The following is a 27384-nucleotide window of genomic DNA, read 5'->3' as shown; positions in this document are numbered from 1 at the left end:
GGAACAAGAAAACCTGATTGACAAATGTGTCAAATTATTTACATTTTTCCAAGTATCACAAGTGAAAGAACATCAAACAGCCACTGGCTTTCTTGCTAAGAGCAATATGAGAAGATCAATACCGCTGTCATGTACTGAGCTAGCACTCTCTTTGCTTTCGATCATGGAGGATGATGTGCGACAGTCGTCTTTGCAGCTTTTCAGTGAAAAACAGAAGCTTGGTTTTCTCACTGCGGCGTCATTTGTGATGAAGGGTTCAGTCTAACTTCTCTTTGTATAATAATAATAGTGTAGTGTTGTAGTTTTACTGTTGTTATTCTTTAGCTGAGTGGCACCAGATTAATACTGTCAGATGTTTCACTGACGCAAGCAGCCGCTCTTTGCAAGCCGAATATTCCCCCGTATGATGGCTTTGTGCTGGACAGCCACGTCCCCCCTGACATTACAGCACAAGCAGCTGTAATTATGTAGCTAGCTTAAGTTAGCACGCACATCCATTAAAGTTGAACGTCAGAGGGAAAGTGCTGAATTAACCAGGCTGACAGGCTGGGTTAGAGTGCAGAGCTGCATGCTTCCTGACAGCTAAATGCTGCTAACACGCAACGTTTTTAGCTTTTTGGAGGCTCGTGTACATTTTTTCTGACTTGGTTTGCTTTGTTTACTCCTCGTGCCTCTGAAAGGCCCCGCGCTCCCTCTCTTTTTACTCTTCTCGTCTGGTTTCGTCACTCTTTGTCCTCGCTGTGCTGATCAGAGAGTCGTCAGCTCTGACTTCCTAACCTCCCTTTCTTTCACTCACAAGGCTGAACCACTAATCCCTGACCAGCTATATTATGTATTCATTATCCTCATTTATTCAGACACCAACTGCCAAACCGCTTAATATTCAGTGCGCGTTTTATTTTTTTTCAAAATTGTAACCATAGAACAAGTGAGAGAGCAATGAGAGGCCAAGAAGAGAGGAGACGTATCAGGGAACATAATGAGTGTCAGTCAAATGGACTGTGTCACAGTGGCTGTCGGCTCTGAACCCTGATTGGCCGTGGCAGCCGAGCAGGCGGGCCTATCGCTGAAGGGTAAATGAGGAGAGGAAAAAAAATAGCAGCGTTTCGGCAAACGAGTGCAGTGATGTCCCTTCACCCTGAATGGAGATCGCAGACTGCCAATGCGCTAATGGTCCTGTTATCTGCTACTGACTGTTAGTCCTCAGGCTTTACACACACACACACACACACACACACACACACACACACACACACACACACACACACACACACAGGCTGCAGGATGTGACACGTATAAACAAACAGGTTGTATTGCAGTAAATGAAAGATTGACGGTTAAGCTCTCTGTGGTTTTAATTTTACATAATTTCCACCGCTGAGGCTGATGGTTATTCAAGGACAAAGTTAAAATAACTGCCATATTTCGGTGATCACTTCACTTTCCACGTAGCGCCATCGTCAGGTCAAAATGCTTGTTTGGTGGATGACCAGATACTTGCAGAACCAACGACATCAGCCTGAGCTGTGCTTTGTGCTTAGTGCTGATTAGCCAGTGTTATCATGCTAACAGGCTAAGCTGAGATAGTGAAGGTGGAAAACCTGATAAACATCAGCATGTTTGTGATTGTGAGCATGTTAGCATGCTGATAATAGCTTTTAGCTCATAGCTCCACTGCTCAGCCTTCCAGAGATGTGAGCATGTCTTCATTAAATCCTTCACTGTCTGCAGAGAAGAGTATACAGAAGTGTTTTTGTCAGCATTATCTGCCTGATGCACTTTTTAGCGTGCTGTGATTGTTTTCTCTGTGACAGCAGGTGCTCCTCGATGGTTATCTCTGTTTTGATGAAACCTTTCGCTTGAAGGTTTGTTCCTGTGTTATGCTCAACTAATAAGTGTCAAAGTGCTGCTGAGACGCTCGCCCTCGCAGGACGGTGCCTAATATTGTTTCAGCAGAGTTCACGTTTATTATCCTTTAATCACGGGGTCCTCCAAACCTCCTGGCTCTCTGCCCCTCCTCGGTTTATTTGACAGGACAACAGTTGAGGTGGTGCTGAGTTCTGGGGCCCCTCCGAGGCAGGTTGGTCGAGCTTCCTAATCCAGAGTTGCCAGATCTTTACTGATTTGTGTTTGTTTGAATAAAGTCGTGCAGTTCACGCCACGGGCCCCCTCGAGCCTCAGTTTGACGTCATGAGCAGAGAAAGCGCTCCACACCTTGTCTGTTGCACCGAGCCTTCGTTTTAGAGCACCAGGCTCGATATCACCGAAACGGAGATGAGGTTTGAAGATTTGTGCTGCTGCTTGCCTGAAAATCTCTCTTACTGGGGACCTAATAACGATAGCAAGCTCCTTTTTTTGTTTGGCTGAAGCAGAAATACGAAAATCAAACTCGGCGCAAACATTTGTTGTTATTGCTTCAAAGCAGCTGTGTTTGCATTCTTTCATTGACGCGATGATCCAAGACGAGACTGTTCCTAATCTCTGTGTTTACGTCCTTTCATTCACTGTGGCGAGCAGAAAGTTCGCAGGAGAAAATGTTTATCTGAATGTGTGTTACTGAAAAGGAGCAGATTATTGAGCCTTTCTTCGTGTTTGCTCCGCTCTTGACTTCTCTCTACAACGATCAGAGAGGTCTTGGAGGAGAAAACAAGCAGCCCGGGCTGACCAATCACGGCTCTCGTGGTCTTCACGTAGCTGCTGTGGCCCCAACATGACGTTTTTAGGAGGTGCAGTTTAGCGGCCTTGACACAAAACTATAAATCCAGCCTCAGGTGTGTTTCTCGGACCAGATGATCCCTGACTGTCATTGCCTCTTGTTTTTTGATAAAGACCAAATCAATGAAGCTGTAACTTGTTTGGTGAGAACACGTGAACCGCCGCTTTCTCCTTTGAGGTGATTTTCCATCAGGGGGATTTTCCTTTTCTCCTTCCTCCAGGCTTCACCCCCCCCCCCCCCCCCTCAGCCAATCAGTTGGTCTTATCAGCGGTGTGTGTTTACCTTCGGAACAGCAGCCAAAGCTAATAGGACCACACCAACTACAACCATCAGTGAGGTGGAGGAGGGCGTGTGTGTGTGTGTGTGTGTGTGTGTGTGTGTGACTCTCCACTTCAGTGTTTACACTCAACACGCCAATTGGTGCTTGATTTCTTTTCTGTGTGAGGACGGTGTATCAAAGTAAGAAAACACATGACAGGCACCGCCTTAGGCAAACATGTTATCCTGTTTGACTCCTGAGACGTCCTGAGTAAAGAAATAAAGAGCATCTGGCCAGGTTTACCTTCATCTGATAGGAGGAGAGTTCACTGGAGGAGTCCAGCAGGAGTAATTATAATGGTCACACTGATAAAGTTTATTATTCATAGATTGGGAACACTAAGTTTTGCTCTTTTGATGCAGATATTCCTCTCTGCACTCTTATTCGAATCACACACTTCCTTGACGTCATGTTTGTGACTCATGCTGGTCCACAGAGTCCCAGTTCTGCTCTTTCTTGCCGGACTACAAATAGCAAAACCCACTTACAGTACAGAGCATGTTTAATGGCAGCAGGCGAGTCTTTGTTGGTCCTCTCTGTGCTTTTAAAAACCACCAGAACTTGCTCCAGCTCCCATGACTGCACCGCCGCTCCTGCTGTCTGCTCAACAAAAACACTCTGCTGTCATAAGACGACAGAAAGATGCTGAGGGAGGGAGAAATATAAAGAAAGGAGAAACGGAGTGTCGGCGGCTGAGAGCTGCACTGCACAGCAGAGGACAGCTGCAGAGTTGAGTAACAGATGGAGGGATGATCACAAATCCGGACCAACCTCATTGACCACCACAGCAGAACTTCCTGCTTTCTTCAGCACAGGAAGTCTCAGCTGACACTTTTACACCTGCGTCTCTGTTCATAGTGGTCAGCTGACGCTTTAAAGGGTCAGTTCACCTCATTTATTTCAGCGTGAGTGTTGGGGACACTGACTTGTCGCAGTGAAAGAAGTACTTGCAGGTTGAGTTTTGTGTGGAAGAGTAGCAGCGCTGCAGTCTAGACATGCTTTGTTGCAAAAGTCCTGCATTCAAACATTTACTTGAGTAGAAGTACAAAGCATCAAAATATACTTCAAGCATGCAAAGGTACTTATGCTGAATGGCCCATTTAAGAAGAGATTATAATCTATTACTGGATGGGACAAAGTTGTATCTACCTATATACTGCTGCATAGTTTAATCTATATTTATACATCATCATTTATGTGTTGATAATATTTTGCATGAATTATTTAGTACTTAGTTACTTGCCATCACTGGGGAACGCACAGAAGCAGAAACACTCCTCAGGCAGACCCTCAAAGTGAACCAGGACAACACGCAAAGCCTCATTGTTGACCCGTGTGAGATGGATCGATCCCTGTTTGAAACCTGCTGTGCAATCAGCAAGTCTTAATAGAAACCAGGATTCGTCAGCAGAAGGAGTTTTTACTGAAAATCATCTGGTTCTGCTGAGCACTTCTTCAGTTCAGCTCCGTCTTTGCTGTCCTGCTCGGACTGAGGGGAGACATCTGCTGGGCTCATGTGCTCTGAGATGCTCTGAGCTCTTCTGGGCCGTCGTTGTCTGACTGCGTCTCCTCTGTGTCTCCACTTTAGATAAGTCTATCATTTTCATCTGACCTCTCCTATCTGCCGCCTTGTTTTGATTTAATGTCTCCGTTCTCTGTAAACTCTACTTGTCGGCCCTCAGGGTCCAGAGCGCCGCTGCTTTGTCTGTTTTATCAGGGCTTTAGTGGCATTCGCTCGCCATTCTCAGGCTTCATCAGAGCTTTAATTGCACTGCTGTAGAAAGACCCCGGACCCCACTTCAACTGAATTTAGGGACATTGAAGGATCTGGATCTGGTCACTGTTTTCATTATCAAATACTCTGTCAACTATTCTCTCAGTTGATTAATTAATCATGTTGACTGTTAACCCCAACCCAAATACATTAGGTTTGCTAATATGTTGGAAAAATCTTCACATTTAAGAAGCTGGAAGCAGCAAAAATCTCATTTTTTTTTAATTAATGAATGATTTGTTTAAGTTGACAGTCAGTTTACTGTGACAGTCTAAACAATCACTTGTTGTTTCAGACAGTAGCAGCTGCTGAGATCAGAGGTCGTATGAAAATGTGAAGACTTGTTTTGCGGCACACACAAAAAGTGTCTGAAAGCAGCTGTTTCTCAGCCGCTGAATGTGGCATCTCTGGCACTTCGTGATGGAGCTCCACTTGGACGAACCACCTCCTCTGCGTGCCTCTCAAACTGAGTCACAGCTCCGCGGCCCTCAGTCCGCCGGCCCAGCTGTTTGCGTACATGTGCGCATGCAATAGAATGGCTGATGAGCATGTGCGTGTTTATCTCTTTATCTGTGTGTCTGCATCTAATTGTCTCCCTGAGTCAACACATGTGCTCGCAAACCCTCTCACAGACACAACAGAGTCAGAGAAGAACTGACTCAGTCGTCGGTAAGTGCTCGGCTTGATGAGACTTAAACAAAAGCACACGCATGCAACTTTTCTTTACGGCTCTAATTTTGTTTTGCTTGATCCTGTGCAACGTCTGAGTGGAAAGGAAAACACACCACATGTTCTGAATGCCTCGTCAGTGATTCAGCAGCCCAAAAAAGGAGGTGGCAGACGTGTCGCACGTGTACAAGTATCTGCTTTGAATGCTTGACTGCTGTCTCATTCTGCTAATTGACTGGCAAAATATTTGACATTTTTTTCCTTCATTACCGTAATGTTAGTTCAAAAGTACACGCACACGCTCGCACCAGCAGGCATGGACGTAATACTGCACATACAAACATATACTGTACAGCACGCACATACTAACACACACACTTGTGTGTCATACACACACCGTCCTGTTTCCTGCTGGGTGTATTTATATATTTATATTAATTATTATGCACGTTTGTGTCAATGCTGGTTTTGTAACAGCTTGAAGTGAGTTTTTTTTTAAGAGGCGTCATTTTACTTTCTCACCTCTGCGTACCTGCCCAGTGTGCCCACTGCCCACAGTGTGAAGCTGCGTGCAATATCACCTTTATGTAACGAGGAAGTCACATTGAGGTTAGAACCTATTTTGCAAGTCAGACCTTGCCAAGACAGAGTCGAATCGCAGCATGAAGCACACGAACAGGACAAGAGCATCAAATCACTTTAACAACAATCAGTACAACAAAGATACAGTAAGCTAGCAGTGACCACTTCTTCTATTCTTTAAAGACACAAGAGTCTCAACTTTGAGTTTAGCCTGCAGATTGAGGACAAACGACTGCGACAGAAATGACTCGCTTTGCCAACTCCTGATCCGATAGAGACTTTAAACTGAAGCCTTTTGTGTGACATAAGATTAAAGCTGCTTTGCAGAAATGAAAAACTTCTGTTTCATGCAAGTATGAAATTTGCCTGAGATAATCTTATAGATTAAGATGCAGCTGTGCTGGAGTCAAGTGAGGCATGACCATCGCGTCACGCTGTATGAGGGACAGTGATGGAAGCTAGAAGAAGTGACAGACCTTAAGGCTGACAGGTGGGACAAGGTGGATACCATAAATAGTATCATCTTTGTCCATCTGAGTCAGAACGAGGCTAAACTGGGTGTTTTCTTCAGCCTGTGCAGAGACGGTTTGTTAGTCAGTGTGAATTTTAATGTCTTTGTGAGTCAGAGAGGCGTCAGGTTAACACACTGTTCAACTATCTGACAAGAATATTTGAAGCACACTGACGCCTGAAGGGTGGTGATGTAGGTCCATCTGTTCGCCCAACGCTTTGGTCCACGGCTAGATATCTTTACATATTCTGGCCGGACTGCCGTGACATTTGGAATAGATATTTATGGTTCCTGAAGGATGATTTATGACTTTTCTTTTGCTGCTCTTGTTTCTTGAATTTGGAGTAGCTGTTCTTACAACACACTTGTTTTCTTTGGCTTTTTCCCCAGTTTATAACTTTCTGTTTTGTGGTTTGCGCTGATATCCTTGTTTTTGCTCTCCATTGTCTGCTGTTCACTCTCTTTCTCATGCAAAGCTCTTTCTCCTCTGTTTGGAAAAGTGATCAAAATGGAGTTTGCTTGCTTTTGTCTAGTGCCAGCATCAAGTCACAAATTACCCTGGAAGCAAGCTCAGTCCGTTATAACAGCTGGACATCTGAACTTCTGGGTGGCTGTTCCTTAAACTGATGTGCATATTGGTGGTACCCGTAGGATGACACTTACCCTTCTTCGCCATTTCAACTAAAGAAACATCAGTGTACAACCCCGTGAAATGCACTGAGCATGTCCATGTTCGTCAGAGGAGCCGTTTGTCTGTCTTACACATCTGGCACATTGTGATTAGATTTTCTGAGCATGCTTCCAAAAGGGAGGAATCGTTTTGTTTTAATGATCCCACTGCTTTTCATCTAACTACTAGCAAGGCTCTAACAACATCAAACAGCAGTATGTTCTTTCCATCCTGTGGTGTTGGATGTAAAGAATCCTGCAGCATCTGCCTTAAGTGCTTCTGTTATCTTTCTTATTGATTTACCTGAAACAAATACTCCTTTTCTTCCATTTCTCCTCAGATCGGCTCACCGCCTTCCTGGTGCTGACCGTTAAATTTTAATGTTATTCAGGAAAGGTTCGCTGAGTCTGCAAGAAGTCCAGCAAACACGCTGTGACCTGCGAAGCTGCTGGAGCAGGAACTGTTAACATGCCTCGCTCAAATGTACCTGAGCAGTAGCTTTCCAGGGCGAGGGGAGCGCTCCCCTCCCACTTTTTTCTTCATCCAAGCTGGCAGAGGGATTGTTTGTCATTGGTTGCTCCCATAGGGGTATTAAAAGGACATGAGTCATAAAGCTCAGTCATCACTGGCCCCTGAGGGCCACATAGATGCTACCAAACTGACCGCGGTTTTACTGACAGCCGGCGAGCAGCCAGGTGTTTTCATAGAGGAGAAGCTTGGGCTCTTTGTGGTGGAGAGTTTGCACAAGTAGGATAAATTTCAGCCACAGTTTATTTCTGGTTTCACCTTGAACGTTTCAGGAGGAGGAGACGGCCCTTTCCACTGAAGCTATCACGAGAGTGGGCGCCAGATTGTTTCTGTGTTGCTGCTCTGTGGCAAACAATAGATGACAGTTGTTGTTGTGTGTGAACATCAAGGTTCCCTCAGAAGTGCTGAGTCAGTCTTATTCAGATTAGGGTTAAAAAACATCAGTGATGCCTTTTTCTTCACTGAAGTATTGACTGACCCATCGGGCTCCTTCCTCTGTGTTTCCCCCTGCAGGAGGAGTACAGGGCGGAGGGCATCACCTGGCACAACATCGACTACATCGACAACAGCGGCTGCATCAACCTCATCAGCAAGAAACCCACAGCGCTGTTCCACCTGCTGGACGAGGAGTGCAAGTACGTACTTTAATTACTGCACAGTGAAGGTATGATGTGACGGGTGAATCTGTCACCTGCTGACGGACTGAATCTGATGCAGCTCGTATTGTTACTGAGTCCTCTCACTCATTGAATATGCAGCTTTTGATGTGTGATTCACTGTGACTGATTTTCCTGATTCTTCATTGGAAGAATATTCTGTTTAATTAAATGTTATAATTTCTTAGCTTCAGGTACTTCAGGCACAGTGGCTCCACTGTAAAGCCCTTGAAGAAGAACTCATGTTACTGAGGCTGTTTGGCCTGTAATTACCAATTTGGCTTTTTAGAAATCTCAAGTTAAGTCTGAGTTTCTATGACCCCTGCTCCTCCTGACCCTTGTTCAAACATAAGGAAAGGGTTTTTTATCTTTAAATATGCGTGATAATTGATGGTCGTTTGACCGACGAGAGAAATGAGCAGAGTATTGTTCACAGAGATTTCAGTGAAATATCTTGGAGGATAATGAAAAATAACTTAAAATACACTTTCTGTGCACCAGTGTACAGTTCAGGCGTATTTTGTACACTGCTGGACTTTGGGCTTTTGGGGCTTTAGTTGACATATTCATAATTTACATTCTTTCCTTGTCAAAATGTTGTGGAAAGCAAACCATATTTCACTGCAGCATGCTTTGTTGAAATGACCTTCTGATTACCCTGCACAAGCCCGTCTTTCATGCAACTGGTGGATCGGAGAGACAAACCGCTCCCTGTGCAGGCCTTTTGCTCATTAGCGTGATGGATACCAACACGGGGGCTTAGCTAACGCATAAAGACGTGCTTATTCCTCCGCCAGCATCTCTGGATAACGTATGAATTTTTCTCTGCCTTCTTTGCTGTGAAGCGCTCTCCTCCTGCAGGTCAGCACTCTGCCTCTGCATCTCTGTCCTCCATAAATCAAATGCAGCGCTCTCCTGCCCCCCTCGCATAAAAACACATCAGGCGGTGCACACACAGCCTTATTTATCTATGTTAGCTGTCATTTTACTTGCCACTTAGCATTGCTGCTTCATCTGGATCTAATAATGCCGAGGATGGCCCGAATAGTGTACATGTAGATATGAACGTGTGTGTGCGTCAAGAGTGGGACCACTTTTAGAGAATTAGGGTCAAAGGGGGATCTCTGAGGAAAAAAACGAGGGGGGACAGGGTCTCTCTTGGGGGTTTATGCTGCCACAGGAAGGGGCTTCATGCTAAATGATTACAGAGAAAGAAAGACGCTTAGAGATCTCATCATTCACAGTTAGTGGAGCTCGCGGGGCTTCGGGGCCTCTGGAGAAGTGGATTAGGTTACTGCAGGATAGGGGGCGAGTGTGGGGGTTCATTTCTACAGTAACCGCATCAAGCTTTAAGACCCCTGCGGATATACTCCAGCCAGCAGCGCGCTCAGAGGTGCAGGGAGGAGAGCTTTAGATGATATGAAACATCACTTTAGGTATGTTGATCCAGCCGCCCGAGGTTAGCGCTAAGTGGGTAAAAAGTCCACGAAGCAAAGGTGAAAACACCAGAGAAGAACGTGCAAGTAACTTTGTTTAAATCTGAGCCACAGCATTAAGTTTGTGTCAGAGATTTGATCCCTGAGGGTTAGAGGGAAGAAATTCTAGATACTGTATCCTCCCCTTAAATTTTAAGAGCAGAGCGTAAACATCAGCTGCGACAGCGGCGCTGCTCTGTCGTCAGAAGGAGATGAAGTAAAAGTAAGTAATCATTAGATGGAGTCGTTGGCTGTGTGTGCGACTGCATTTAGCTTCCCCGTTTTACTGTAAATAGATGAAACGCTCTCTTGGAAAGACGCAAATGGCTGGAGATTTATGCAGATTCATGATTTCACCTTTTTGAACCTGCAGCTAATAAAATTGCCGTTTCCTCTAGTTTCCCCCAGGCATCCAATCAGACCTTGCTGGACAAGTTCAAGCGTCAGCATGAAGGAAACAGTTACATCGAGTTTCCTGCTGTCATGGAACCCGCCTTCATCATCAGACACTACGCTGGGAAAGTCAAGTACGGAGTCAAGGTGAGATGCGTCAGTGCCTTGAGAAGGATGGCTCAGCGTCACAATGGAAGATTAAGATAAATATATAACAGTAAAAATGTGTAAGCAAAGCAAAAAATACAGAATATGGTTACAGATGTTATGATGTGTTAACAAATAACAGAGTAGTGCAAACAGCAGGTTTGTGATGTTTGTGATATACGACGTAAGCGTTTCCTTCACGAGCTAGCTGCAATTTAGAGAAGAAAGAATGTTTTTAGTGTTGATCGACAGAAACGCAGATGCTCGCCAAGCAGTTCCTCAGTTGTCAAATCTGCCGTATTGGTGTGTTAATTCAGATTTGTTGCATTTCAGTATGTCAGAGGCACCAAAGACAACAAAGCTTTAGCATCAAACAGGGTGGAAAAATACAATATGGACCCTTGAACAGAAGTGAAGCTGCTGTGTGTGTCGTATAAAAGCAGGATTGGATCTGGATTAAAAGTGAGAGCTAAAGTGATAAAATATGAATTAAACAGAACTCTTCTGTCTGCGTGTTTAAAGTCTAAAATCAAAGCTTGAGCAGATGAAGGAAGCTTCTTCTCACTTCACTTAAACCTTTAAGAAACCCTGCAAATCTGCAGCAGACCTACTTGTTGTTCTGTCGACCTATTTTTTTCAGCTAAATCAAATTCTCTGTTTGCTTCCCAGCTGCGTTTTGATAAGAAGCACATGTGCTGGAAACGGGCGAGCGTATTGTTGTTTGATTGTATAATATAAATCTGTAACAGTTGGCCATCGTGGCTGTGGAAAGGTATCCCACATCTACCGAGAGCCAAGGAGCTGTTTGGTGTGAATTGTGTAGCGAGAGCCACGGTCGTGAAATGCATCTGACGTTGGCTCGGCGGTGAACGCACAGCTGATTCGAATCATATGGAGAGAGAATATGTTGAGGGGTTTACAGTTCATGGCTGTGTTATCATAGCACAGCTTCAGTGGAAATATCTTAAGTGCTCACAGACAGATGGGACAGAAGAAGAGATGGCGGCTCGCTGTGTGTGTTTCTGTGCCTCGTGTTTAATGTAAAGAAGTGTGAAAAGTTAAATGACAACAAATATGAATTATGATTTTAATCTTTCACTTCTAACCTGGAGATTGAAGGAACAGTTCAGCGTCACTCTCTTATCTGTTAAATATGAAGCTGGAGCCAGCAGCTGGTTAGCTTAGCATAGCATAAAGCCTGGAAACAAAGGGAAACTGCTAGCCTGCTACTGTCCAACACGTACCTAACAGCACCTCCAAAGGTCACCAATCAACACATGATGTCTTTTTTGTTGATTCCAGACAAAAACCAAAGTAAAAATCAGTTGCTGCACTCATCCAAAAAATAGTCCCCCCCATGAACAAGACATAACGTGTTAAACCAGGCTAGCTGTTTCCCCTTGATGCTAAGCTAAGCTAACTGGCTGCTGACAGATACAATTTTAACATTTTTTGACACAGAAAAGAAACAGGTGATTATGATGATACACACTCCGCCCTGACGCTCGGCTGTGTCTCTCCTCCAATCAGGACTTCAGGGAGAAGAACACTGACCACATGCGTCCCGACATCGTGGCCTTGCTCAAGAGCAGCAAGAACGCCTTCATCTGCAGCCTGATGGGAATCGACCCCGTGGCGACCTTCCGCTGGGCCGTGCTGCGATCCTACTTCAGAGCCCTGGTGGCTTTCAGGGAGGCCGGCCGCAGACACACCCACAAGAAAAGTGGTGAGGAAACGTCGTCATGTCCGGTGTGATGATGAAATGAGGGTTTTTCAGGGTTTAGCACAAGTAGAATCTGAGTCGGTTAAATCCGTCCTGAGAAGATCAGTTTAGATGTGAAACTGTTTTGGCTCTGAGTGAGATCTGACCCCCTTCCCACCGACATGAACCTGATGCTGGTCCTTGGCTGGTGCTTGTGCTGGTTCAGCTGTCGAGAGGAGCAGCTTCCACTTGTTCTGCGGAGGCAGACCATTAAATCGGCAAAGTCAAACGACCAAAATCACCCCAAGAAAAGCAAACGGCGATGGACTCAGCCAATCGCTGACAGCTGATATATTCGTCCCGTTGGTCCAAATCTTTTCTCTGCGCCTTCTCAAATGATTCCTCTCTCTGTTTCATGTCATTGTCAGTATAATATCTTTGGGTTTTGGACTGTTTTTTAAGACATTCTTCACTAGTTTATGACAGTTATAGACTCAACAGTCCATAAATCAAAAGAATAATCCAACAGATTAATCCATGATGAAAATAAACGTACGTATACACGAGTGCTGTGATGTCCAAGCTCCTGTTTTAATTGGGCCAAGGACAGCGTGGTGCGTTTGAGGAGCTGTAACTTGGAGTTGTGCCTCTGCTGTTGATGATGACGGGGAGGAGGAGGAGGAGGAGGAAGGTTTTGATCTTCTTCAGTGTTTATTTTCACAAACTGGGAGAAATGTTGCAGCGCGGACTGTTTGAAAGCGTCACCAGTGTCTTGTCTTGGACGAGTTTGTGTCTTTGTTCTTTGCACTTGAAGAATTCCCTCTTTAATTCTTCTCCTCATGTTTTGTTTCTGCTGCTTTTCTTCTCCCGTTTCTTAATTCCCCTTCTCACCCGACTTTCCTTTTCACCTCCTCTCTCTCTCTCCATTTAATGGCTCAGTGTTCGTCTCGTCTCGTTTAACATATGAAACTATTATTCCTTCATGATTTTCATTGCGGACTCTGAAGTCTGTTTCTTCTCCTCCTCCCTCTGTTTTAGGGAATGATGCAGCAGTTCCCTGCGCTGTGGTCAAAACTGTCGACAGCTTCAGTTTCCTTCATCACCCGGTTCACCAGAGGAGCCTCGAGATCCTTCAAAGATGCAAAGACGAGAAATACAGTAAATAACTCCTAATACCTCCGCCAAGTCATCCATTTATGAAGTTCCTCTGTTTCCTGCTGCAGCATGGCGTCGTCCTCCTTTTATTTCGGTTTTATTCAAAATGATTCAGTCAGTCAGTGGAGTTGTTTTCAGAAGGTGGAGGAGACTAAAATGCACTGGACATATAATGACTTTCAGTCCTTTTCTTCAGGATCTTCTTCTCTGTTAAACTGGATGATTATTTTTTTAGGTACATTAATGAAGTTTAGAGTGAATCAGTGTTTGAAAGGTGCTCCCTGTGAATGGACTGTATCATATCATGGACATCTTGTCGATATGGGCCTGTCGAATTGAAGTGAGCTGACGTGAGAAATGCTCCCATTTTCCGTTTTTTGAAATCCCAATCAGAAAACCTGCACAGGGCTCAAACCAATCACACAAATCAATTCCAGGCTGTGTTGGGGTTGCTTATATTTCAGTCTCAGAACGCCGCTTTTCTTACGCCTGTTAATTAGATATTGGAAATCAGACCGGTGGGTCATTTTGAGCTCTGGTCGGATTGACTCGCCTGACAGCAGCAGCAGCAGCAGCTCGTAACGTGTTTCCACACATGAGCGATCAGACAAATGAATCAGTCCCGTGTGGACCTGCAGGGTTTAAAGACGCCCTCGGACCTTCTGGTCATCCTTTATCACACATTTGGCTTCTGTTGTGTCCGTACTCATTTGTACATGAACGTGCCTTCGAGTGTGTGCGCATGTCTTGAGGAATCACTCGGTAAAGCAGCACTTTCATGCACGTAACTGGGATTTTAACATCTGCCAGCACTGAAAGTGATTTCCAAGGAAATTTCCAAGAAAATTCCCCGAAGAGTTTCCACCACTAAAACAAAACTCTGCTGATTTTACACATGAACAGTGGGGCAGTCGTCATAGTTAGATTTACTCAGCCTGTGAAAACAGTTGTATGATCTGGAGGAAATGTCAAGTCGGAAAAAATAACCCTGATGATGTCAGCGGGGGTTATCTCGGCTCGAGTTTGGTGGCTGTTAACGGAAATCCTGTGTTACAAACTGATGGTGTGGGGTCTGAAAGATGTGGGCATTTACCAGACTTGAAGTTTCTAATGAAAAGACACAACTAATAAAGACACCATTGATTTGTATTATGGGAGGATACTGCGTTTTGGGGGCTTGACCCATAGAAGGGACTAAAAATTGGGATATTTGATATCTCTTTTTTTAAAATCTGTGTCTTAAAATCCTCAAATTTTATGGCAGTTCAGTACTAAATTGCTGATGCTCTCTATTAACATTAACACATGCTGGAGCACACAAACTTTTGAACTGAATGATCCGACAGGTTTTGCCATCTTTGGACAGACAGGCTAGCTGCTTCCCCCCGTATCCAGTGTTTGGGCTAAGCTAACAGGCTACTGGCTGTAGCTTCTCATTGAACTCTCTCCAGAAAGCAAATGAGTGTTTTTCCCAAAATGTTGGACTAATCCTTTAATTTCATCCAGTAAAGCAAGATGATGCTTTAGTAGTGGATGAAAGTAGAGAGAAAACAGCCGGATAAGAGACAGATAGAGAACAGGTTGTTGGGATATAAATGGAAAATATGGGTGAAAGCTCTGCATGTAATGCAGCATGTCCTCGGTAAAGCAATGGCTGCTGTGGTTGGTACAGGTGAAGTAATGGGCGAGTTGGATCTTCAGGCTGTGGTCAGAGACAAGGAGCGACTCAGATACATACATCCAGTGAGCTTTGATCTCATTTGTCTCTTCCTGTCCTCTCCCCGTCCTTCCTTTTCCTCCGTCCAGGTATCACCAGGAAGAATCCTCGGACGCCTCTGTCAGATCTTCAAGGCACCAACGCCCTGAACGAGAAGGCCAGCTGGTGAGTACGAGGCAATATTTCAGATATTAACATCGTCTCAAATCACTCTGTGTAATGAGGAACCTCTGTTAGTGCTGCTGAAACTAATCAAAATCCCTCACTTTCTTCCTTTCGCACCCTCACCGCCTCCATAGGGATGGCTATGGCGTTGGCTGTAACGGTCGCAGCTCCAGGTCCGGTCGTCTGTCCTCGACAGGAAGTCCCGCCCTGGAAGAAGACGGCATCTTTCTCAACTCGACGAGCAGCAAGCTCCTGGAGAGAGCTCAGGGCATCCTACTGTGAGTCTCACACACACACACACACACACACACACACACACACACACACACACATTGACAGAGGTCGCTTTAAGGGACATAACGTAGACTTACATTAATTTCCTAAAGACTTACCCGAACCTCAACCACTGACCCCAAAAATCATCTTTTTCCCCAACTGGGACACTGGGGGCCTAAAAGCATTGTGGGCAGTGTAGTATTTAGGGTATTCAGAGGAGGAAACATATATGGACTTAAAGTGAGAGTATCTCTGTTTCCACTGCATCAAAATTAAAATAGTCCATAATGAGCCACTCTTCATGAATGTACATACTGTTTTTAAATGCTATGCTAAAATTACTTAATTATCTGTAAATAAAAACAATATTTCTCACCTGCAGGCGAAACAAAATCTGTAAAAGCAAGCTGACTCTTCCCAAGGTAAGACGCCACGCGACGCCACATGACAGCCCTCTCAGACGTCAGAGGTCTGAGGGTCGGTATCAGCGTTCAGGTTCATTTATGATCTGGTTTCGTGTCTGCAGCACTTGTTGGACGTGAAGTCTCTGCACTACCTGAGCAGCGTAACGCTCCACGACCGCATCACCAAGTCTCTGCTTCACCTGCACAAGAAGAAGAAACCGCCCAGCATCAGCGCACAGTTCCAGGTCAGTACTGCCGTCGCCCTCTGCTGGAGAGTCGGTGAATTACAACAACATGAGTGACTCAGCAGCATCAACAGCCTTTGATGAATATATGATAAACATACAGATTTCAAATTTAAAGATTTTTACAACACTTATACATGTAAAACATATAGAGACATAAATCATAATATGAGCTATAACTGTATTCTCTTATAGCATGTTTATAGCATGTTGTCATTGACTTGTGTTTACGTGTGCAGGCGTCCCTCAACAAGCTGATGGAGACTCTCGATCAATCAGAGCCGTACTTTGTCAAGTGCATTCGCTCCAACGCCGAGAAGGTAATTTCTGCCTGTCTTCACGACTGGCTGCCGATATCTCGTATTATTCGTGTTCATGTCATCATGTTCTCTCTCTGCTCGCCTCAGCTGCCGTTGCGTTTCAATGACAGCCTGGTGCTCAGACAGCTCCGATACACCGGCATGCTGGAAACCGTCCGGATCCGACAATCAGGATACAGCATCAAGTACACCTTCCAGGTAACCCACCGCCATCTAATCTATTTCAATTACACATTTCAATAGACATTTTATATATGTTTATATAGAGCTTTGTTGTCCTTTTCGTAGCTCTGTCCTTCTCCACATTTGTTCTTGGCACTGTGTGGAGGTTCACTGCGAGCCATTGAAAACACGCTTCAAATTCTTTGTATGTCTGAACACACTTGGCCAGTAGAGCTGATTCTGATTCTTATCTCGCTTTTTATTGCTGCACAAACATGGCTGCATGTTGAGATTCACAGTCATTAGTCTGCTAGGAGTGCGGCTCTTTCTCCGTCAGGTTTAACGTAGTGAGATGTATATGATTTTCTATGTTTTGGGGGAAACTTGAATGTAACAGTAATTGCCACCTAGCATGAAGCCTCAGTGTGTCTCAAACTGCTTTGCTGACCACACATACACCACGTTGCAGGACTTTGTGCGCCACTTTCACGTGCTGCTGCCTCGAGGCACGAGCCCGACCAAGTCAGGCATCAGGGAGTTTTTCAGACGGATCCACCTTCTACCTGCGGGGTATCAAGTGGGCAGCTCCATGGTACGGGTTCTGGAAACCAGTTCATCTCTTCTCTTTTTGCACAGTCTTATCTGTTGGACTGCGGTGCTTATGTAATGTTCCCATACGTTGTAGGTGTTCCTGCGGGAGGCGGAGCGTCAGCGTCTCCAGACCCTCCTCCACCAGGAAGTCCTGCGGCGAATCGTCACGCTGCAGCGCCGCTTCAGGGCCGTCCTGGAGAGGAAGCACTTTGTGAGCATGAGGAGAGCCGCCTGTGCCATCCAGGTGAGATGTTGTGGTTGGAAGAAGACAGTTTCAGCCTTAGAAGTGGACACGTCCAGCGCTTCTGCTCCCGTGGTCTTGTTCACGCAGTTAAAGCAATATTTCAAACACCGATTAGCTGTAAAGTTATAGCTGTAAGTGCATCATGAATCAATTTATCAGTCCTGCACTGCTCCTCTGAACATTTCAGGAGGAGTTTCCATAAAGTCCATTAAGGCTACTTAGCAGGCTAAGTGATTAATAGTGGTGCATTTACTCCTGATATACAAGGAAATCTCTGTAAATATAGAATCTTGATTGGAGATGATTCGCATTTCTGCCCTGACTACAGTTTCTATTATGTCTCAAGCTATTATTGCTCTCACTCTGCATGAATTTGTCTTCGTGATGGATTGGCTTTCATTCCAAAATGAGATCTCTACCATTTAAAACATGTTAGAACATCATGACAACATTAAAAACATATTAGAGAGTAACCTAACACCCCCTCAAAATCTTGTTTTTGCTGACCTGCAGTGGTTTAACAGCCAAAGCTGCTTTTCATCCTGGTATTTAGTTACTCTTTAAGGGTGGGAGATGACTGGACTTAAAGCAAATTTAAGAAAGATTTTATTCTCCTGACTGGATGTATTTAAGTTTTTAATTGATAGCTATTTAATGCAAATCAAATCGTGTTTGTAAATCCGAAAAAAGGAACCATTTTACGCTTGTATCAGCGATTTTGAGAAGGAAAAGAAAAGATATGTTGTCAGACTACAAACTCATACTGTGACATCTCTCTGAGAGGAGAAAGAAAGAGAGACGGAGGGAGAGAGAGAATGAAAGAAAGCAAACAGTGACAGGATTGACGGAGGGAGAAAACACTGCGTTCAGGCTGTATGTTTTTTCTGGAAGAGTCCTCAGAGGGGAGCTGTCCAAATCTTTGTCAGGCTGGAAAAAAAACAAACCCAGAAACAGAGAAACACTGAGCAGGAGCCAACGGGCCACAGATAACATATATTACAAGAACAATAAAGCTTCAGCATATACTGTAAACTGCTTTCTGAGCTTTAATCTATTTGAGGTCTAATAGCTGTGATTTTAAGACTGAAAGCGATAATCTGAAATGCTGCTCTCAGTTTCGAAAGTTGGTCAGAAATGAGAGTTAAGCTCATTTTTTTCAGTAGCTTGCTGATAAGGTTTCTGTTTGCACAAGAGTGCAGATATTCCAGGGTCTAATCCAAATAATGCAAGGTGTTTGCAGCCTGTTTGTCAAGGATTCCAGTGATATCTGCCAGATGCAGGTGCCAGATAGATCTTTCACACTATATCACATTGTCCTGGCAAACTACAGCCACTTATTCAGGGCAGCCCAACAGGATGAGATGTGATTGGTGATTAAAAGGTACATCAAAGCCAACAGGAACATCAGTGAACACTCTAGCAGCCTGTATTTCCATCTCTGTTTAATTAAGCACATTTTCCTTTTCTGTTTGCCTGCAGCGATGGTGGCGATGCTGCCTTCTCAAAGAGTCCACCATGGACTCCAGGGACGAGGAGGAGGCGGCGGTGTGTCTGCAGGCGGCCTGGAGGAGCTACAGGGAGCGCAGGAGGTTCCTGCAGTGGCGGGACTCTGCCGTCGTCATCCAGAGGAGCTGGAGGCATTGCTGTCATCGCAGATCTTTGGCAGCTGTAACGGTTCAGACAGCCTGGAGAGGATTCAGGGAGAGGAGCCGCTACTGTCGGACCTACAGGGGCGTGACGCAGCTACAGGCGCTGAGCAGGGGATACCTGGCTCGACTCAGGTGAATGACAGAGCATGAGTTTGAGTAGACGATGAGTCCCTGGGGGTTTTGGTTCATTTGGTTTGATGCGGAAATAAGCATCTGTTTGGTGGCCATGTGTTTTCAGGACTTGGTGGTTGTAATGTTCTGCCTGCTTTGTATGGAGACAGTTAATTACACTTTTGTATTATTCACTGATATTCAGGTTCAGTGAAATGAAGGAGCAGCATGAAAGACTCAGCAGTCCACCAGTGGAGATGGATGCAGGAGCCATGGAGGACCTCAACTCATCAGAACAGGAAGGTTACGTCCAGGATATCTCTGGAGAACTTTCTGAGGACTCTAAGTCTGTCCTGTTAGACGCAGGAGAGACGGAAAAAGAAGAGAACTCGGGCAGGAGCGTAGATGAGACGAGTCATAAGAATCGGTCAAAACGAGAGAGCAGACGGATGAGAGAGCTGGAGCAGGCTCAGTTCAGCTTAGAGCTTCTCAAGGTCCGAACCACCAGCATGGGAGGTCCTCTGCACGAAGACTCGGTCCCAGACAGCAGCAGCTGTCAGCTGGAGGACCATCACAGACTCTCACCCCGGGGGTCCCCAGCCAGTCATGGAAGTTTTGAACTGCTCAATGTGGAAGACATGGAGACTGAAGGTTCTCAGTCAACGGCACCTCAAGAACATCCCCAAGTAGCAGATATTGACATACATGACGAGCTGAGAGACTCAAACCATAATGAAAAGCCTGTGATAGGGCCGCCAAGCAAGGCTGAGGGTCCAAGGGCCACATTTTACATTGCTTCTGACCAAAGTCCAGTCCATGAACCAAAATTCGAAAGCCCCAGCAAACCTTACAAAGAGAGGAGAGAGTCCACGTCTCGAAGGCCTGTAGTGGTGTTGATCAGTATGCAGAAGGAGAGCCCTGTGGAGGAGGGGGAGCTGCTGGCAGCCCAAACCCTAGAGAGAGCTCTGGAAGCAGAAGCGGCCTCATCCAGTTCCCAAACGACTCTCATTTCAGGCTTGGAGGTAGCATCAGAGACAGAGCAGCCTCATGGCATTGCTACCCGGGCCAAGAGAGATGTATTTGGAGTGGACCCATCTTCATCCGCCCATGGATCAAGTCCAGAGCCACCAGGGATTAGCTCCTCAGAGGTGGACATCCAACTCACCCTTGAGCCAAAGGACAATGTTCCCGCTGTTCCCCCCAGTCAGCAGGAGAGGAAGGCGGTCCGGCCTGCACAGGAGGCCCCCAGCCCAGTCCTGGACACCAAACCACCCAAAGCTCAGAAGAAGAGCTCAGCCCAGAGTGTGATTGTGAACATGGTGGAGAAACCCTCCAACTCTGTGTTCTCCCCACCCAGACGCAAGCTGCCCTTCTCCAAGTAAGTGAGCCACTGGACTGAAGCAGATGTTTCTGATAGTTTTCATCTGCACAGACTTTCCCTCCTACAGACGACCGTGTAAAACGTTTAACGGTTCTCTGCTGCAGGTCAGATAAGGATTTGGTGAACCAGGAAAGATCTCTGGCCATGTACAGAGACGACTCCAAATCTGCTGGATCCAGAAACAGAGAGGTAGGACACACACACGTATGTTCGATGATGTGTGCAGGCTAACCTTTTTGCACTTAGTACATGTGCGTGCATTTATTTGCAAGTGTTGCTTAATTGAGTATCTGTAGCTACTTTATGGAATTTTTGCGAAGACCTTCCCTCTGGTGTATCGGGGGTCAGCTGCATTTACATTTCATTAGATTCACAGTCTTGTGCACATTAAGTCGATTCCAGATCTCACACACACACACACACACACACACATACACGCGCACACACACACACACACAGCCCAGCGGCTGATCTGATGTTCCTGTGGTTGCCTGGAAGCAGGTGGGCCGCCCCGGCCCCAAAAAGAAAGCGCGAATGTCCCGGACGCGCTCCGACTTCCTCACCCGCTGTAACTCTGAGGGGGCGACCCAGTCCGATGACGACGACGAATACTACATCCCCGCCCACTCCCACACGCTGCCCCCCTCCCTGTCTCCCTCGTGCGTCCACCCCGAGGCCGACTGTCACAGCGACTCCGAGATGGTAAAACACCGGATCGATCGACTGCTTCCTGTCCACTCGGGCCGCCTCCCCCACCATCCTCCTCTCTGGACCCAGCCAAGCGGCGGGGGAGGCGCCTGTTAACACTGCTAACCCCACTTTCGTCGTACTGTTCATTACTGAGCTTCTGTTGGACTGTTTGACTGCTGGTCTGCAGTCTGTTTCTTCACTCCACTCAAACAGGCTGCGCCGCGGCTGGTCTGGAGCGAATGGCCTTGCACGTCACTCTGCCGGTTTGAAACTCAGCCCAAGCTGAGTCATCTGAGCTGTCACTTCTAGACCTCTGTCGCTGTCTTCATCAAGGGACGCTTCATCATTTTGGAGTTTAATCTTGTATTTTTCCTTCGCTAAACAGATGCCATGTTGCCATTTAAGAAAACAAATTCATTAGATTTCACTTTTTGATCATTTTTTAGTATAAAATGAGCCCAAATCCTCAAGACTTTCCACTTACAATGATGTAACATTGTAAAACTAAAAAACAGTCAAAACTGTAATCAGACAGATGAAGAAGAAAATGGTGTCTTGAAGGAAAATAAAAGGTTAAAACTCTGAAGGCCAGTGTATTGAGGTGTCCCTGTATCTACTTCCTCTTTGACAGCAGTAAACTCACAGTAAGGACTGACTGAAGATCTTTGTTGATCTTCCACAGCAGCACAACATCACGCCTCGCGTCACGCTGCACGCCGACATCTGCTCCTGCATGCTGGAGTCGTTGAAACTTGGAGCCGAGTATCTTCTCACTAACATCGCCATTTTCTAACAGGATCTTCCGAGCATGACCTCTGTTTCTCTCAGTATCGGCGTTATTCTCTGCTGATTTCACTCTCTTCAGAGTCAGTAGATGTATTAAATCGATGTTTTCAGTAGCATCGCTAGAACCAGGATTTAAATGCTAATTTACCTCAGTATGTGGTCACTCACATGATTTCCAAACCTTTCCAGCTGTGATTTGGAATTACACATCCTGTACTCTCTGATGTAGACCAAATGTCCTCCATAGCTTAACATTTTTGTCCATAAGGCTCCTAATAGTCAACATAAAGGAGTCAACCTGTGTCAAACAGGAAACTGAGCTCCTGGAGACGGTCACCAAAAAACACGTCACCTGCCAAACCTGCCAGAACCTCGTCAGTCCACTGAAATACATCTTTACTTTTTCTCACTCATGGTTTTTCTCTGCTCTCCAGCCATCTCACAAAGACCAGAAGAAGATCCATAAGACCATGTCGTCAGGAGACCTGGGCAAGGTGGAGGTCCTCAGGAAGACCTCCAGTCAGGATGGGAGGTAAGATCTCCAGAGAGGCTAATCACATTAATCAGTGCTCCTGATAACTTCAGTCTTTACAGTTTAGTGGCCTTTTTTCTTTGACTTCTCCTCCGTTTTTGTGGTGGACGTTTGAGTATTTTTTAATTAATGGACCTTAAATCAATCAGTTGTGTTTGTGATTCAGCAGGATGAGAGGAAAGATGAGATTCTGGAGTAAGACGAAGCACGGCGAGAAAAAACTGTCAAGAGAGAAGCAGGGCAGCAGGAGTGAAGCTGGAGAGATGCATGGTAAACACACACACACACACACACTCACACACACACACACACACACACACACACACACACACATTTACAGTACACACAAATACGCAGGCAAAAAGCAGATCTTAGTTTTGTTGCTCTCCACGCAGTATGCTATAAAGTATAATTTAATAGGAAATCCAAACTCTTACAGATCATTTTCAGTAATCCGCCGTCTCTCCTCCTCCTTCTCCACCTTTGTGTCCGTCCTCCCAGAAGGCCCCTCTCCTCCTCACAGTCCAGATTTGGAGGCAGCCTCCTCCCGCGGGGTCCGGGACAGTAAGGAGAACAAGGAGCCGTCTCCGAAGATGAGGAGGCGTCGCAGCGTGAAGATCAGCAGCATCGCTCTGGAACCCGCCCAGTGGCAAAACGACGCACTGCACATCCTCACCTCGGCCCACGACTACCGCAGCATGAACGACTTCCTCATGAAGAAGGTGAGAGTCTATAAGAGAGCAGTTAAAAAGAGCTCAACCTTAAACATGTACAGCAGTTAAATGCAACATACACATTAATGCTGCTGTAATATTAAATCACAACCATCAGATATAGTCATTGTTGAGCTGTTTTACTGACATTTCATCACTTGTTGACTCGAGTTGTTTACCTGAAAATCATTCGACCCTCCAGATCGCTGACCTGGAGTCTGAAGACGGTAAGAAGGACACCATGGTGGATGTCGTCTTCAAGAAAGCGCTGAAGGAGTTCAGGATCAACATCTTCAACTCCTACTCCACCGCCCTGGCAGTGAGTCCTCTCTGTGTTTGTTCTCAGCTGCTTGAAGCATCACAGGATCTTTGTTCACCGATTTCCTGTGATTGTCTTGTCATTCTGGTATTTCACTGATGTTTTGTTGGATTTAATACAAACTATAATTTGAAACTCAAAAATCTGAGCTGATGATCCTGTCAAATCTTCCTTTCCTTTGCCCTCCCCACCAGATGGATGACGGGAAGAGTATCCGTTACAAGGATCTCTACGCCCTGTTCGAGCACATCCTGGAGAAATCCATGCGTCAGGAGCAGAGGGACTGGAGCGAATCGCCGGTCAAGGTGTGGGTCAACACCTTCAAGGTCTTCCTGGACGAGTTTATGACTGAGTTTAAGCCCATGGAGGGAACTATCGGCAGGGTAAGAAAGTTCAGAACTGGATGGATGGATGAAAAAGTATTATAATTGCATTGCTTTACAGCATAAGAAAATGTTTAGCCAGACAAAAATGCTGTTAAAGTGGGATCTAAAATTTAAATTTTAAGCTTGATTATTGGAAGAAGCAGCTTTTTTACTAACTTCACTTTGCAATACCAGTAATATTTTCAGGTACCAATTCATTGCACGTGCAGCGCTGACATGTGACACGTTTCTCTCTCCAGGCTCCCAAACGTGAACGCAAGAAGTCGAGGAAGAAGGAGACGGACATTGTGAGTTGGAAATTTAATAACACCTTGTATGTGTGTACTGTGTGTACTGAAACAAAGTGTTTGGAATGAAAAAGGTTACTGAGCTGAGCTGGTGCCTCTGCTGCCCCCTGCAGGTGGAAGAACACAACGGCCACATCTTCAAGTCCACGCAGTACAGCATCCCCACCTACTGCGAGTACTGCTCCTCCCTCATCTGGATGATGGACCGAGCCTGCGTCTGCAAACGTGAGGACGGGACACCGAAACACACACACACACACACACACACACACGCACACACGTTTACTGAGATTGGTTGCTTTCACGCCATTAAGTCGGTTTAATTGACCCTTAACGAAGAACAAAAATGGTCTGACATTCATGAGGCAGTTTTTCCAGCTGTCATCCTGCAGCGCCATTGGTGCAATGTAACTAAGTACATTTACTCAAGTATAATTATGATGTACCTTTTTCCATTTTATGCCACTTTATACTTCAACTGCACTACATTTTGGAAGTATTGTACTTTTTGCTCCACTACATTTTTCTGACATCTTCTAGCAGATTGAGATTATTGATACAAAATATCATAAATTATGACAGATTGCTAGAGACTAACATACCCTGCAGTTTATGAAGTAATTAAATCAATACCCACCTTTACCAGCTGCAACATTAAAGTGACGAACGCACTGATGCATCAGTAATGAATTAATGTGATATACATTATTCTGAGTATTTTACTCCTTGTACTTTAAATATATTATGATGCTAATACGTCTACTTTTGAATGCAGGACTTTAACTTGTGGTAAAAGAGTATTTTCTCTGTGGTATTACCACTTACTAGATCTCTAGATGTCCCCATCACTCAGTTAATGATAAACTATGACCTCGACCCTGTGGACACCGAGTGTTTATCTCACTTTTACTTCTTACACAACACGTTTATTTGCTTTTTCTTTTGCATGTTTGAATTGAGCATAAAAGCAGCTTGTAAATATCTGCAAATCTGCCCGATGTTCAGACGCACCAGCAGCAGATTCTAATGTTCTCCTAACTCACTTACCCAAAGGCACTCACACCCATGTGTGTAGTTTTTGTTTCCACCCACACAGCACATTACCCCCCCTCTACACACACACACACACACACACACACACACACACACACACACACACACACACAAGTTCATACTCACACCCTTAATCTGCCTCCAAGTATCAGAGTATCAGAAAGATTTGATTAAACCTCCCTTTCCTTTCATAAATCTATCTTCTATCTCATTATAAGATCCATCTTCACTCTCACTGAGCAGCAGACATCACATCCCAGCTCTCTGCCGCCGCCGCCGCCACCACCGCTGCCGCCGCCTCTCCGGCGTTTGCAATCAGGGCGTTTGGGGTCGAGATGGACTGCAGCTGTTGTTGCAGTCGTGCGGAGGTTGTAGAAATGCCATCAGTCTGATCGTGTCGGTCTGTTGTTTTGCAGTGTGTCGCTACGCCTGCCACAGGAAGTGCTGCTCCAAGATGACCACCAAGTGCAGCAAGAAGGTAAGAGGAGATTTTTGATTTTTTGTTCATTATCTCAAGGTGTTTCAGGATGTTTTTGAAATCGCACAAAGAGAGTCAGTTTAATCACTATTGAGAACAATTATTACATTTCAATTACTTGATTTTCTGTCTGACTTCATATTATTTAACTTAGTTAAAAATCGTAGCGTGCCTGCTGTGTTTTGTTAAGGTGCTTCTGGTTTCGGTGAATATACTGTGCATAGATATTCTCTGCGGGATGTAAACCTAAAAATAATCAGTTATTCTGCTTTTTATTTGTAGAACTTAATCCACAGTAAGTACAGAACCCCCATCCCCCACCCCACAAAGTCTCAGTAGAAAAGGAAAATTTTACTTTTTAGAAAAAAACGGGAAAAATAAAAGAAAGAAAGAAGGAAAAATACTAAAAATAAATACATATAATATGGTAGTTGGTAAATCCGTACATTGTTTTGCAGTGTTTAGGGTGAAAACATGAATAACAGCATACATCAGTGTCTCCTGTGTTATGTAGATGTGTAGGAAAAAATCAAGTGTCGGTGATGCTTTCGATAAATTCTATTAAAGGGCTCCAGGTTTTCATGGATCTGTCCCAGGAGCTACTCTAATTATATCTCAGCCTCTCTAATGGAACCTTAGAAAGTACTTCCTTGCCCCAGCGCTTCCTCTGCTTTTTTAAAATGAGACCTTTTGACACTCAGTCACCCCATAGGTTACAGTGGCTAATGTTAGCATGTGTTAGCACATTTTAAGTTCGTACACAGTCGCTGTATGATGGACGCGACTGAGTGAGTTTACTTCCTGTGTCATTTATCTTGATGCTGTAGTTGCTCCAGCAGCCAGAGCAGAGCGTACACAGAGCTCAGCAGCTCGCGTTCATGTGATGTGTTTCTGTGTTTTTGTACACAAGTACGATCCGGAGCTGTCGTCTCGGCAGTTCGGCGTGGAGCTGTCCCGTCTGACCAGCGAGGAGCGAACGGTGCCCCAGCTGGTGGAGAAACTCATCAACTACATCGAGATGCACGGCCTCTACACGGAGGGGATCTACAGGAAGTCGGGCTCCACCAATAAGATCAAAGAACTCCGCCAGGGGCTGGACACAGGTGAGCCTGACTCACTAGTACTACTACTACTACTACTACTACTACTACTACTACATCATCTTCTTGTTGACTACTTCTTCTACTGCAATTACTTCTTCCACTACTTTTTGTTCTTTTTTCCTTTCCTTCCTCCTTCTTCTTTCTTCTTCTTCTTCTTCTACTATGCTACTTCTACTACTACTCCTTTTAATACTGCTCCTCCTACTACTACTACTACTGCTGCTCCTTTTTCTTCTTCTTCTGGTATTACTTCTTTTACTACTTTTTCTAATGTTTTCTAATATTACTTCTTACTGGTCTTTCGTTTCTTCTTCTTCTTTGTCTTCTTCTTCATCTTCTTCTTGTACTATTTCCTCTTATTATACTACTTCTTCCTTTCTTCTTCTACCACCTCTGTTACCGCTACCACTTCTTCTTCTTCTCCCACTTCTTTTCTCAAAAACAGAAATGTGAAGCAAAGTTACTTCACCTGAAT

The 27384-nt window shown here is 45.0% G+C and overlaps 1 protein-coding gene across 8 annotated transcripts in view; it reads left to right on the top strand.

The window, feature by feature from the left end:
• Nucleotides 1-27384, top strand: part of LOC143321898 (unconventional myosin-IXAa-like) — a 123999-nt gene that overhangs the window by 88112 nt on the left and 8503 nt on the right. For 4 of the 8 annotated variants that reach the window (XM_076732621.1, XM_076732614.1, XM_076732615.1 and 1 more), the window contains exons 12-36: nt 8283-8404; nt 10299-10440; nt 11971-12166; nt 13181-13300; nt 15104-15179; nt 15314-15457; nt 15838-15877; nt 15982-16104; nt 16344-16424; nt 16512-16622; nt 17056-17178; nt 17272-17421; nt 18901-19202; nt 19387-20559; nt 20667-20751; nt 21064-21264; nt 22473-22570; nt 22737-22840; nt 23072-23292; nt 23486-23602; nt 23797-23985; nt 24228-24275; nt 24389-24500; nt 25745-25806; nt 26717-26909. In XM_076732621.1, coding sequence (XP_076588736.1) covers nt 8283-8404; nt 10299-10440; nt 11971-12166; nt 13181-13300; nt 15104-15179; nt 15314-15457; nt 15838-15877; nt 15982-16104; nt 16344-16424; nt 16512-16622; nt 17056-17178; nt 17272-17421; nt 18901-19202; nt 19387-20559; nt 20667-20751; nt 21064-21264; nt 22473-22570; nt 22737-22840; nt 23072-23292; nt 23486-23602; nt 23797-23985; nt 24228-24275; nt 24389-24500; nt 25745-25806; nt 26717-26909 — 4333 coding nt within the window. The remainder of the gene's footprint in view (nt 1-8282; nt 8405-10298; nt 10441-11970; nt 12167-13180; nt 13301-15103; nt 15180-15313; nt 15458-15837; nt 15878-15981; nt 16105-16343; nt 16425-16511; nt 16623-17055; nt 17179-17271; nt 17422-18900; nt 19203-19386; nt 20560-20666; nt 20752-21063; nt 21265-22472; nt 22571-22736; nt 22841-23071; nt 23293-23485; nt 23603-23796; nt 23986-24227; nt 24276-24388; nt 24501-25744; nt 25807-26716; nt 26910-27384) is intronic. The other 4 variants (XM_076732618.1, XM_076732617.1, XM_076732620.1 and 1 more) reach the window with 3 other exon arrangements.

This window comes from Chaetodon auriga, chromosome 6 (assembly GCF_051107435.1).
Source record: "Chaetodon auriga isolate fChaAug3 chromosome 6, fChaAug3.hap1, whole genome shotgun sequence".
Taxonomy (NCBI): Eukaryota; Metazoa; Chordata; class Actinopteri; order Chaetodontiformes; family Chaetodontidae; genus Chaetodon; species Chaetodon auriga.
Note: the sequence above shows the minus strand (reverse complement) of the source record. Positions and strands in the feature narration are given on the sequence as shown.